The sequence below is a fragment of the Mytilus edulis genome, chromosome 14, assembly GCF_963676685.1.
Source record: "Mytilus edulis chromosome 14, xbMytEdul2.2, whole genome shotgun sequence".
Classification (NCBI taxonomy): Eukaryota; Metazoa; Mollusca; class Bivalvia; order Mytilida; family Mytilidae; genus Mytilus; species Mytilus edulis.
Window position 1 is genome coordinate 16,224,233 of NC_092357.1, and position 14,868 is coordinate 16,239,100.

At 31.3% G+C, this 14,868-nt stretch overlaps 1 protein-coding gene across 2 annotated transcripts in view; it reads right to left on the minus strand.

Annotated features, from left to right (window-relative positions):
• LOC139502696 (uncharacterized) overlaps positions 1 to 14,868 on the minus strand; it is a 45,321-nt gene that overhangs the window by 20,287 nt on the left and 10,166 nt on the right. Inside the window, exon 4 of one of the 2 annotated variants that reach the window (XM_071292238.1) lies at positions 11,790 to 11,837. The exons of the other annotated variant lie outside the window; for it this stretch is intronic. Within the exon in view, the coding sequence (XP_071148339.1) occupies positions 11,790 to 11,837 (48 nt within the window). The remainder of the gene's footprint in view (positions 1 to 11,789; positions 11,838 to 14,868) is intronic. 2 annotated transcript variants of the gene reach the window in all.

Consider the following 14,868-nt stretch of genomic DNA (forward strand, 5'->3'; position numbering starts at 1 on the left):
CTAAACATGCAATATATTGCATGTTATTATTAAAGACATGTAAGATACTTGTTGAAAAGTTAAAAAAGATCTTTCAACAATGAGCAAAACCCATACAGCATATATCGTGTTATAATATAATAAAAAATTACAGAATCATGTGTATGTAAAATATCTCGATACAGAATATTCCTTACGGTTTATACGATTTCATTCAAAACATTTATACACAATGCTTATAAAGCATTTAGGCTTCTACAAATTGTTGCTCAATATTCAATCTAAGTGTTATATATTTCATGATTATTCAGGGCAATACAACAATCCAAAAATTAGATATATCTAAACATCTTCACATGAATTATTCAAGGAATTACAATAAAAAATCATGCTATCTTCTTAAAAAACATCCATTTCTATGTTGCTTTCCTAATTAATGTTGATTATTTATTAGTTAATATTGCCACAGTCAGGGAAAATACTTGTTTTATAACGAATATATATATATATATATATATATATTGATTATAGTTCATGCATCAAATGTATACACAACTAAGATAGTGAACGACATTTTTTATTATGTATAACTTTAAATAAAGATGAATTGGGGAGATAACTACATGAACTAGTGTTAATCGACCTCCTACATGTCCTACGGAAAAGTATTTACCCTGACTGACTTACCGTTATACTTATTTACCATTTTTTTTATTAAGTTCATTTCATAACCTTACAATTATAGAATATAATTTTAATTTTTATGACTTTATTATTTTTATATAGTATAGTTAGAATTGGTATTGATGTAAACCTTTTGGATAAAAAAAACAATTAATGGAGACTATTTAATACTTATCATTATGGTTATTAATTTTGGAAGATGCATGTATATTATTTTACAAAACAAAATACCAAAAAATTATGTTCAAATTTTAAAGGGTTATGAAATGATTTGTTTTCATGAGATCTTAGTCTCCTTTGTGCCAAACCAAATTGAGATATTATTCTATTTTATATTATCTTTATTTTGTTCATTATCCTTATGATATCCTAATGCAGTTATGTGACATTGTGGTTCACAGTGAGGACATATATTTAAATTAATTTACCCAACCAATATATAATATTTGTTTAAATTTAAGATCACGAAAATGAGGAATATTATTTGAAATTTGGTTTGGCTGAAGATTTTTTATACTTTGATTTTAAGTTAATTAATTAGTTTTCATCATCGCTTGGCTGTCTTGTCGTCATTCTAAATATATATATATATATATATATAACCTAATTCACATGATTTATTAGTCTGAAACTACTACGCCGCTATCTGACTATCATCCGACATATAAGTTTAACTTATCTACAAAATGTACAATATAGGCTTCAGGGGTATACAGCAGTTTTTGGCTTATACATCATTTGTACATGTATCTCTTCAAGTAAATTTAAACATAAAAAAGTCCTCATATTGACAAAAATAATGCATTAAATTGAATGATATGAATAAAATTCCAAGATGCACATGACACATTCTATTTAGATTTTTATGTCCCACCTTCAATAGTAGAGGGGCATTATGTTTTCTGGTCTGTACATCCGTTTGTCTGTTCATTCGTCTGTTTGTTTGTTCGTCCGTCTGTTTGTTTGTCCGTCTGTCCCGCTTCAGGTTAAAGTTTTTGGTCAAATTAGTTTTTGATGATGTTGAAGTTCAATCAACTTGAAACTTAGTATACATGTTCCCTGTGATATGATCTTTTCAATTTTAATGCCAAATTAGAGTTTTGACCCCAATTTTACGGTTTACTCAACATAGAAAATGATAGTGCAAATTTCTGGTTAAAGTTTTTGTTCAAGGTAGTTTTTGATCAAGTAAAAGTCCAATCAACTTGAAACTTAGTATACATGTTCCCTTTGATAAGATCATTCTTATTTTAATGCCAAATTACAGAATTTATTCGAATTTCACAGTCCACTAAACATGGAAAATGATAGTGCGAGTGGGGCATCCGTGTACTGTGGACACAATTCTTGTTTTGAAATAATTATTTTTAGTGTACATGTATGTCATTTGAATGAAACCAAACATGGAATGAATGTTCCTTATAAGGTGCTGACTACATGTTGTTACTTAGTAGCAGCTCCATCATTAAAAATGGCCACCAGCTGGGCAGCAGGGGACTTAGTTTAACTTAGGACCTTAAGGGAAAAACATAAAAAAGTGGTCTTTTAGAGAACCACTGAATGTAATGAGACATAGCATGAATGTTCCTAATATGAGATGGTGACTAAGTGTTTTTACTTTGTTGCCGATCGATCATCAAATATGACAGTGGTAGGGGGGCTTAGTTCAACATAAGACACGTTGAGAAATACATGCAAATGTTTTCTTTTTGAGAACCACTGAATTGAAAGAAATTTTAAACTAGATCTCAATCATTTTTTAAGTGTCTGTTATGATTTTTATATTTTTTTATATGAATTAAAAAACACAAATATAGTCAGGTGAGCGACACAGGCTCTTGAGAGCCTCCAGTTTGTTTTCCCTTTTTAGCTCACCTGGCCCGAAGGGCCAAGTGAGCTTTTCTCATCACTTGGCGTCCGTCGTCGTCCGTCGTCCTGCGTCCGTCGTCGTTAACTTTTACAAAAATCTTCTCCTCTGAAACTGCTGGGCCAAATTAATCCAAACTTGGCCATAATCATCATTGGGGTATCTAGTTTAAAAATTGTGTCCGGTGACCCCGCCAACCAACCAAGATGGCCGCCATGGCTAAAAATAGAACATAGGGGTAAAATGCAGTTTTTGGCTTATAACTCAAAAACCAAAGCATTTAGAGCAAATTTGACGTGGTGTAAAAATGTTCATCAGGTCAAGATCTAACTGCCCTGAAATTTTCAGATGAATCGGACAACCTGTTGTTGGGTTGCTGCCCCTGAATTGGTAATTTTAGGGAAATTTTGCTGTTTTTTGTTATTATCTTGAATATTATTATAGATAGAGATAAACTGTAAACAGCAATAATGTTCAGCAAAGTAAAATCTACAAATAAGTCAACATAACCAAAATGGTCAGTTGACCACTTTAGGAGTTATTGTCCTTTATAGTCAATTTTTAACCATTTTTCGTAAATCTTGGTTATCTTTTACAAAAATCTTCTCCTCTGAAACTACCAGGCCAAATTTAAACAAACTTGGCCGCAATCATCATTGGGGTATCTAGTTTAAAAATTGTGTGGCGTGACCCGGCCAACCAACAAAGATGGCTGCAATGGCTAAAAATAGAACATAGGGGTAAAATGCAGTTTTTTGCTTATAACTCAAAAACCAAAGCATTTAGAGCAAATCTAACAGGGAGTAAAATTGTTAATCAGGTCAAGATCTATTTGCCATGAAATTTTCAGATGGATTGGACAAACTGCTGTTAGGTTGCTGCCCCTGAATTAGTCATTTTAAGGAAATTTTGCCGTTTTTTGTTATTATCTTGAATATTATTATAGATAGAGATAAACTGTAAAGGGAAACAATGTACAGCAAAGTAACACCTAAAAATAAGTCAACATGACCTAAATGGTCAATTGACCCCATAAGGAGTTATTGCCCTTTATAGTCAATTTTTAACAATTTTCATAAAATTTGTAAATTTTAACTAACATTTTCCACTGAAGCTCTTAGGCCAAGTTCAATATAGATAGAATGATTGTAAGCAGCAATAATGTTCAGTAAAGTAAGATATACAAACACATCACCATCACCAAAACACAATTTTGTCATGAATTCAAATGCGTCCTTTGTTTAATATTCACATAGACCAAGGTGAGCGACACAGGCTCTTTGGAGCCTCTAGTTTTTTTAGTTTTCATTGTTATTTTTAGGTGTGCCTTCCGTAACTGTAATATGTGATGGCGGTTGGAGTAAGCGCTCTCATAAACACTCCTATAATGCTTTAGGTGGAGTAGGTGTCATAATAGGTGCTGAAACTAAAAAAAAATTACATTTAGGAGTGAGAAACAAATATTGTTATATTTGTAATAGAGCAAGCAATTTGAAAGTTGATGCCAAAGAACACGAGTGTTTTAAAAATTGGGACAAATCCAGTCAGGCTATGGAGGCAGATATAATTGTAGAGGGATTTTTGAAAGCTAATGAACATGGTGTTCGATATATGCATCTGATTGGTGATGGTGATTCTAGCGTATATGCCCAGATTATGCAAAATGTACCTGTATGGGGGAAATATGTAAAAAAAATAGAATGTTCAAATCATGTTTGTAAATGTGTGCGCTCTAATCTTGAGAAACTTGTTAATGAAAACCCAGAGTACAAAGGCAAGGGGAAATTAATGAAACAAATAAGAGTAAGAATTGTTAGCTCAATCAGATGTGCCATTAGAATGAGATCTTTGGAGAGTGATAAAAGAAAAGCTGTAAAAAATTTAGAGCATGACATTACCAATTGTATCAACCATATTTATGGAGACCATTCGAGATGTTCAGATTTCTGCAAGGCCAATTCAAAAGATAAAATTTCACCACAAGCTCATGAAGCTATCGATAATGATGACACCGAAAATATTTTTGATGAACAAAGTTGTTTTTGGAATGAAGGTACAAGTAATGATGCATTGGAAGAGTCGCGTTTATCCTCAAATTTATCCATAACTGATTTGATGTCATGTATGAGACAAGATTTATCATTAATTTTAAGTCGTGTTGCAAAGAAAAGCGCAAGTTTGCTTGGAAATTTCACATCAAATTTAGCCGAAATGTGGATGCATGTTCGCACCAAGTATGATGGGGGTAAGATATATAATCATTGTAATCGTGGGTCTTGGCATAACAGATGCTATGCTGCAAGTTTGCGCTTTAATAAAGGTATTCAGTGGTCACCACAAACCTGGGAAGAGACAACTTCATCTGTCTCTGGACATTATTATACTACTTTATATAATAAGAGATTACAATGCCTGAAAACCAATACAAAAACAAAAGGAAAGCAGGAAATCAAAAGTAGGCGGTATAAGAGAAAAATAAAATCTGCCAAAGAATCAACAGCTGCTAGTTCTAAAAAACATTATGGTCCAGAAGCTATTCAGGTTGAGGCAGACATTTCCTCAGAGGAACTAGACAAGAGAAAACAACAGTACCTTAAGAAACATATTGAAATTACTCCTAGTGAAATTGATGATATTGAAATAAATACCCGTTTACAAGGTTCTTGCAAAAGATGGCGTGATGAAAGAGCAACACGACTAACAGCATCAAACTTTGGCCTAATTTTTAAAAGAAATCCGAAAATTCTTGTAACACCATTACTTAACCAATTATTGAATTCAAAATTTTATGGAAACAGTGCAACAAGGCATGGGTTGAGTGAAGAAAGAATCACAATTAAAGAATACATTCAATATAAATTAAAACAAAATGTTCATGTAAAAGTGGAAAGAATGGGATTAGTTATAGATAAAACACATAAATTTCTAGCTGGAAGTCCAGACGGAAAGGTTACCGAGGAGGAAATAGGAAAACCACCCAGTGTTGGGTTAATAGAAATAAAAAATGTTCTGTATAGGAAAGACACATCTTTTACAGATGCTGTTAAACAAGTTAAAAACTTCTGTTTGGAATTAAAAGAAAAAAAGTTACAAGTTAAAAGATCACATAATTATTACTACCAATGCCAAGGCCTTCTTAATGTATGCAACAAACCCTGGATTGATTTAATTGTGAGGACAACGAATCCATATGAACTGCACGTTGAAAGAATTTTTAAGGACTCAGTTTTCTGGACACATCAAATGCAACCCAAACTCTCTTCATTCTTTTTTAAAGCGGTTTTACCCGAACTATCAGCACCTAGGATTTCAAAGTATCCAGGAATAAGAGAACCTGGAATTTGGGTATGAAAACAGCTGTTATTCTTGATAAAGAATAAGTTTATATTTAAACTCTATTTACATTTGTTTTCTGACTAAAATCAGAAGGAGTAGTCAAACTGTTAGATATTAGATTAAAAGATGTGAATAGGTACTTGATTATGGAAAAAACTATATATTTGAGTCACATTGACAACCATATTAATATAGACATAAATAAATAGTTAAATCTATGTTTGACTGATGGTGTTTATTTTTTTTTAAATAATTTTAAACCAATATTGAAGCACTGAATAGTGATTTATTAATATCATTTACAGATATTGACATGACGTCCACCGACAGCCATATCATAGTTCTTAAAGACAATTAGAAGTTAAAGAATATATGAATGTTAACATACAACTCTTAATTTAAAACTTCATGTAGGTTACACTACATGTATATATATATAGTGTACTTTTCCATAAATTTATTGACATAATAGCTTTTCAAACAGCAAGAAAGAATGCCAATATGTTAATTTGGATTTTTGTTTATGGATATCCTTAAATATACAATTATTGTATTTTTCATATCTTTTATTTTCAGTTTGTGAGTAGGCCATCACTTAACTTGGAAAACCAGCCTTCAACTAGTACTGCACACACTAAATCTAGGAAAAGAAAATCAGACCAGAACTTGGATAGCTGTCTTTCTAATATTAGTGCTGCTGCTTCAAACACAGTTACTTTGAAAAGGTATATTTTAAAATTGAAAACATTTGCATTTCACTACAGGGTAAAGAACTAATGAATAATGTTTCAGTGCCAATTAGACAACTGTACATGCAAGAAAGAATGTATTTAAAGTGAGGGAGCCACCATTTAATTTTATGGGGGGTAATGGGGTTTAAAAAAAAACTGTCCTGCCTTTTTATGATTCATTCTGTTGGCTAATTCCTTTATATAATAGTTTATCATCATTCCTTGTTTTTACTATAAAAAAAAGCCTGTCTTATTTTTTTTTAAGTTCATCCTCTCCTTTTAATCAATGTTTATTTAAAAATACTGATTTATTGAAGAAAAAAAAACATTCACATAATCCTAAACAAATATATTATAGAAATTAGGAAAAGTTTTAAAAAATTGCTTGTATTTAACTGTGAAGAGGAATGTTCTTTTTTAGTGATTAATAAAATTTGATATTCAATTGTCTTGACATACATTTACACACATATATATAAGAGAAAACTTTTGGATCCACCAACTCCAAACTTTAGAACCTGATGGTCTTAACGAAAAAGACGAGAAAAGATACAGGAAAGTTTAAGAATGATTTAAAAACTAAACATCGTCCTTTTATCCCGTAATATCGGCCAATGGACGTTGCTAATTTCAACTACCAATTATGTATTTTTAAATCCAAGAGCAACATATACATGGAGCTGCAAATATTTTTTTTATTTTTAAAACAGCTCAATCCAAATTCAACATAGACATTGAGCTGCAAAATTTTCTTATGTTCAAGGCAGCTAAGTTCAACATATACATTGAGCTGCAAAAGTATCTTATTATCTACATCCGATTTCACCTGGATAGATGCACGCTTGATAAAGCTAGTTGGTCTAGCTAATTATTGCGTTTATTTTCATCATTTTGTAAATATTTTAAACATTCTTATATTTACATACTAAATAGTGTGTTAAAATTACATTGTTAGGCAATCTATAATTTTATTTGTGTAATTGAATTAATCTGTGTACTGATTAATCCACACTCCCATAGATTTGTATGTCATGTGCTGCTATTTATAGGCACTTATATATATATATATATATATATATAGATATAAGAACATGTTATAAGGTTGCTAATAAAACACAAAACACAGAACGACATAGAATGTCACAAGAGATCACATTGCTGCCTTCAACAAGAAGCAGAGCCCATAGTGCATATTCAGCTATAAGATCCCCAAATTGGCAGATGTCAAATAAAATGGGTAATTGATGTGAAAAATACTAAATGAAAATGAAAAATATTATGCAGCAACAAAAGATAGACAACATATTTGTATTCATCATGTTCATGGAAAAAGATATGAAAGAACATTGGAATGAAATAAAGTCAGACGTTTGATACCTATGTCATGTATGTTATGAAATTAAATTTCAAACATGCAATAATCACAAAGATGTATAAAAATTAATTGCACAGTCATTTGCATGTACATGTGTTCATGAACTTGCAAATATTTAAAAAAGCATGACAGAACATGAAACATTATGATCCAAGTGAAATGCTTGCTGTACTTAGTTTGAGCTTTCCATTTTTTTTTTTAATTTAGGATTTCCTATTACTTGAAATATGTATTGTTATCTTTGCAGATCAAGGCGAAAGTGTAGCAGCTTAAAATTTGTAGGAAGGAGAATATCACATGAATGGATTGAGGATGATGGTACCAGCAAATGGTATAAAGGGACTGTTACTGCAGTGATAGATAAAAATGACGGAGACGAAGATGCTGAGTATGAGGTTTATTATGAAAACCACAAAGAAGCAAACATTATTGATCATCTAAATGACGATTTCAAGAAAGGATCTTTGAAATTTATTGATATTTAATGGTATTTATATAACATATTTATTTATATACATGATATAGGGAACATGGGATTAGATTTTCAATTGTTAATTAAGACTATGTATTTAATATAGAAATGTGAATGTTATGTCATTATTATTGACCATTCATTAGATATAAGAAGATGTGTTCATGCCAAAATTCAATCCAAGTCACAATTTTTAAAAAAATCATTTAATATTATTTTAATCATTTGTATTTGACATCTTTATATTAAATAAAAAGATCATTATCAATGAGTAGGTTGAAATATAAATGATTATTTTATTTGTTAATTTGTAACATTATCCTGGAATTACATTTGTATTACAATTTACAACCAAAACTAGAATTTGACAAAAGCAAGAGTAGTTTATGAATAAACAAGTGTCTGATTAATGTCAGTAAAATATATTTACTGACAATACACATAGATGTAAAAAAAACCAACAACCATTAATTCAAGAAAGGCCATTGAAATGGTTTCATTTGGTATTGATTGAACTCTTTAGATAAAATGCAAGAGAGGTAACTACTATTCCTTTATCTATAAGTTATTATTATTTATTTTTTATTAAATGGGTAAAAGGTTTATACATTTGAAAGTTTGTATAACCTATATCTTAAAATTTGTAACACACTGTAGGGTTTGAATGAAACATTCTGCTATATTTGAACATTGATATTAAAATCATGACACATTTATTGAAAACAGGCACACCATACTTTAATAAAAAGTAGTTCCTCATAGAGAAATCTTAAAAGAAAAAAGTCAATGACATGATTTTATTTACTAAATTACATTGTTATTATTCATAATAACCATATTTGAAGTATGGCAGGAACTAGTATATGATCAATTAAACCTATTTTTTTACTTTTTTTAGATTTGTATTGTATTTGGAGATAGGTGCATTTTTTTGCACATTGGTGTACAGATTCATGATAAAGACACTGTTTTACATATTTTGACCAGGAGACATTCAATATATCAGACAGAGCAATAAAAAACAAACATTTTGGTATGAAACATTCTGTTATTGTTGTTTGAAATATATTTTTAATTATTTTTTTTCTGTTTGTATAAAATATAGTTATGATGAACCTTAAAACATATGACTTTTCTACACTTTACACAAGTATTCCCCATTCTAATCTAAAAGACAAATCAAACGAGTGGGTATTGCTTTGTTTCATAAAAAAGGATGGCAAACGTTGATACAACTATCTTGTCTTGGTGAGGGATAAATCCTACTTTGTAAAGAATCATACAAACAAAAAAATTTGAAACTGACATTATCAAGATGCTTGATTTCCTTATTGACAACATATTTGTTACATTTGGAGGACGTGTTTTTCAACAGACTGTCGGAATTCTAAATGGAACAAATAGTGCCTCTCTTCTTGTCGACCTTTTTCTTTATTATTACGAAGCTGACTTCATACAGGAGAAAGATAGAAATTTACAATATCCTTTAACTTTACGTTCCGCTATATAGATGATGTTTTCTCACTAAATAATACAAAATTTGGTGACTATGTTGAACGAATCCCATCGAACTAGAGATCAAAAAGACTACAGATACAGTTCATCTGCCTCATATCTTCACTTAAACTTTCATCTTGAAATTGACAATGAGGATCGGTTGATAACAAAATTTTACTACAAAAAAAATGATTTCAGCTTCCAAATTGTAAACTTTCAATTTATATGTAGCAACATTCCAGCAGCGCCTGCATACGTAGTATATATCTCCCAATTGAAACGATATTCCCGTGCTTGTATTTCCTATTATAGTTGCATTGATAGAGGGTTGCTGCCCATAATTAATGCATTAAGCTAAGATTTCCAAATGGTGAAGTTTAAATTATCCCTTCGTAAATTATTCGGACGCCATCACGAGTTGGTTGACCGTTATTGAATAACCGTTTCACAGATGATATCGGATATGTTCCTTATTTCGTAACCACAATACCCTTCTCTTTTAACGAATGTGACATACCGAATTAGACTATTAACCGGATTTGTAATAACATAAGCAACACGACGGGTGCAACATGTGGAGCAGGATCGGCTTACACTTCCGGAGTACCTGAGATCACCCCCAGTTTTGGTGAGGTTGTTTTGCTTAGTCGTTAGTTGTCTTTAATGTGTTTTGTGTACTATCATTTGTCTGTTTGTCTACTTTTTAGCCATGGCGTTGTCAGGTTATTTTTAATAGTTTTGGCTGTCCCTCTGGTATCTTTCTCTCCTCTTTAAGGCCCTTGGTTTTCTCGTTTGAATTGCTTTACATTTGTCATTTCGGGGCCTTTTATAGCTGACTATGTGGTTTGGATTTTGCTCATTGTTGAAGTCCGTATGGTGACCAATAGTTGTTATTTTCTGTGTTATTAATGTCTCTCGTGAAGAGTTGTCTTATTCGCAATTAAACCAGATCTTCTTTTCGACAAGCCTTGGACATTTAACCTGTTGTTCATTGGCTAAGAGTGGTGGTCAAATACCCTTTGATCATATCAATAAAAAAAACTACAACTGTAACGTCGGGTGCCAATTGGACAAATTCCAAATGAACCCGGGCCAGAAATGAAAAGTTTGTCCAAAAGCTTGCAACTCTAAATATCAATCAACGAAAGTCCAGAAAAAAAGCAAACTCTGATCAACAGTATACACTTGCTATGATCTAGACTTGGGGTAATTGTAATTGTAATCGTTAATCAGCTGTAATTGATTACAATATTTCAAGTAATCATTGTAATCATTATTCAGCCTAATATTTGGTTACATGTACATTAATTTAATCAATTACTTTTCAAAATACCATGTAATCCTGATTTCTTTATGATTACATTCTGATTACAATACAAATGATCTTAAACTCTATTTATGGTCAATTAATGGTTTGTTTTGATGTTGATATTCTTATTTAATAAATATTTAAAATAGTTTGGTTTACTTTATAAATCATGTGCGTTGATTTGTATACTTCAGTCAAAATTACAGTATTAAATGAGTATTGAAAAGTCATCATTAGCCTAAGAAGAGACATATAATATAGTCCTCTGTGTGGTATGTTTTGTATATGTTTGCCTTTGCAATCTTTTACTTGCTGACTGTTCTCTCATTCATATGAGGCAGAATTCCTACAACAGCTTCTTCGGAAGAATGTAAAGAAGATAGCGTTATCCGTTAACTTCATGTTTAGCTATTTAAACAATATTCTCTTACCAAATAATAGGTTTAGTGACTATGTTGATCGCGTCAATTCAACCAATCCTTAAAAAAAAGAATACCATGTGCACTTATACCGTAAGTCTGCTTAAGAATTTGACTTACCCAAATCCATTGAAATCACTCGTAATATTTCCAATGACTCCAGATTACCTTCGTTATACAAATAAAGATAAATTGTAAGACAAACTAAATACTAATCATAATAAAAAACAACAAATAGTAAGTTTGAATTTTTGGCAATTTTTTGTCATGGATTTATAAGGACAGTTCAACTATTCATCAACCGGCCTATGAATTTGCATTCATCGACAATGTCTCATTAATGTCCAAGATAAAAACATTGAAGGGCAACCATCATATGTTTTCTCCAAATGGCAACTGGGCTACCAGACGCCAACTGTAATAAATTCAGCCAAATGCTAACAAACTTATTTGTATGCATCGCCAACAAAATTTATCAATCCATGACAAAAAAATAATTTTAACACACGACCTAAGTCTGAACAAACATATCAATTTAAACAAAGTTCAACAACAAAACATTAGTTCAACGAAGTATATCAACTATACTATACAACAGTTCAACGAAGTATATCAACTATGCTATACAACAGTTCAACGAAGTAAAACAACTATACTAACAACAGTTCAACGAAGTAATCAACTTTACTATACAACAGTATAAACAACTTGCGCAAAAACAAAAATTTATTCAACTATGTATTTACAACTAACAACAAAACTGTTGTATCTTCAACAGAGCTTTCAATTTGATTCATGCGTTTAACAACTGAATAAATTATTCAACTGACATACAACTTCATGAGTCCATGCACGATGGCTTACAACATAGAACAGTTTAAAGTTCATCTGGATATAAAAATCTGTTTGGATACTTAATGAACAACTCTAATGCTGACTGAATAGCATTTATAAAAATGTCATTGCCAATATATGACAAATGTACGCCATCATCAGCGAAAAGAGTTGGATGGATATCATCAAAATCAGTATGTTTAATAGCCATGCCCCAAACTTTGTGTAGGTAAGATCTAACACCCCTATTTACACGGGCCTAGATCGTTCTATTGCCTTTTTATTCATGGCATTCCTCTACATTCGTCTTGGCAAAATGTATGACCAAATAACAGTTGAGTTTGGTAACGATGACATTAACTGACGTAAAGTGTCCTTAATATTGTATAAAAGTTTACCATTTTGAATGTTACATAAAGCATTACCACCGCAATGAATAAGAATAATTGAAGGTTGCGATCTCCAATTCAACAATGCAGTTATAATTGAAGGAACCATATGCCATAACATTCCTGAATGACCTATCCGCACAATTCTGTAACCAAGTTTTCCAGACCCAGATCAATACCAGTTGCTCTAGTTTGAGTGTGTTCAGATGCCTTTTTTACCAAAGGTTTTGAAAATTTTATCATAACAAACAGCTGATTTTTTACATGGTCAATATAAACATCCCGCCTATGTAAAACATGCTCTTGCATAACATCGTTGTAATGGCAAATTTACTAACACGTAAAAATGCAGCAAAAGCTAGGTTAAATGCTGTTTGAAACAATATTGTTTCATATCTTGAAGAGCACACGTAGTTCAAAGCCACATTTAATCTAATCAAAATATCAATAGTCAAAGGTTCCCGAAGATCTTTAGACTTGTAAAGTCTATCACAACCACCCAAAAGTTTCTGAATGATAAAAGATTTAGTTAAATCTTTATTCCCTTGAATTTTTAATTTGTAACTTATTCCAGATATACAATGTATATGATATAATCGTAGATGATGAATAATGATTAAGTGACAAAAAAACAATATAACGAATAATTTGTCTGATACTTGGTGGCCAACTAAGGGGAATAGAATATTCCTCCCTGAACATATTGAACGAATGCAATGCATTTTCATTAACATTTCTGGTACTTTGAGAAATTGAATAATTCAACAATTTTGAAGCTTCTACATCAAAAGATCTAAGAATTCTTGTGGAATAGTCTGTGGCGTCGGGTCGGCATTGCTCGTTACTTCTCTGAACTTCTTCATCTGTCCACGAGATAAAGCATCAGCAATAAAATTGTCTTTTGAAAAAATATGCAACGCTTTAAATTGAAAATTGAATAATAATGTCCACAAAACTATTTTTCTCAACAAAAACATAACCCTGTCATTTTTTGAAGATTTTGAATTTAAAATTGTAACAACAGCCATATCATCACAATGAAAAATTTTCTTCTTATTCGTAAACCTTTATTTCCATAAATAGATGGCCAAAGCAAAAGGTATTATTTCCAAATAGGTAATGTCACTTAATAAAACTTTGCTCCAATTATATGGCCATTGTAAAATTGCCCATGACCCATTTAAATAAGCTGCACAACCCAGTGAATGACCACCTTCACTGTCTGTATACAAATGTAAATCAGCATTTGAAACCCAGTCTAAATCTTGGATATTTGTATAGCCATCAAATTCTTTTAGAAAATATTGCCACATTTGCAAATCATCTCGTATTCCTTTGGTCAATCTTAATAAATGATGAGGTTTTTTGAACATTTTTAAAAGAGCCATATAAACGCCTCAAAAATGCTCATTCATTTGCTATAGGAACTTCCAAGCTTGAACAAACATTTTCAAAATGCAGTCATAAGAAAAAGACATCTTTATTAGCTTCTCCAACAAATATAAAATCATCAAGATAATGATCAAAATTTTCAGAATGCGTTTTATTTTGAACTGACCAATGTAAAAAGGTTGAAAATTTTTCAAATGTAGCACAACTAATAGAACATCCATGGGCATTGTTTTTGGATATAGTAAAGACCATTTAGTTTGATGCCAAGTAAATCAAAATCACCAGGATAACATTTAAGTAAGGAAATGCTGATTTAATATCCATTTTAGCCATTAAAGCCGATTTCCCCATTCGTTTAACAATTTTGACTGCATTGTCAAATGATGAATAAGTGACCTTGGTAAACTGAGTATCAATAAAATCATTGATACTTTCATTCGGTGGGTAAGACAAATGAGTTATCAATCTAAGTCCACCAGTTTTCTTAGGAACAAAACCAATAGAGGGCATCGAATATTTGAAATAGGTTTATGTTTGCATGGGCCTGCCGTTCGACCTAATGATATCTCATTATTCAACTTCTT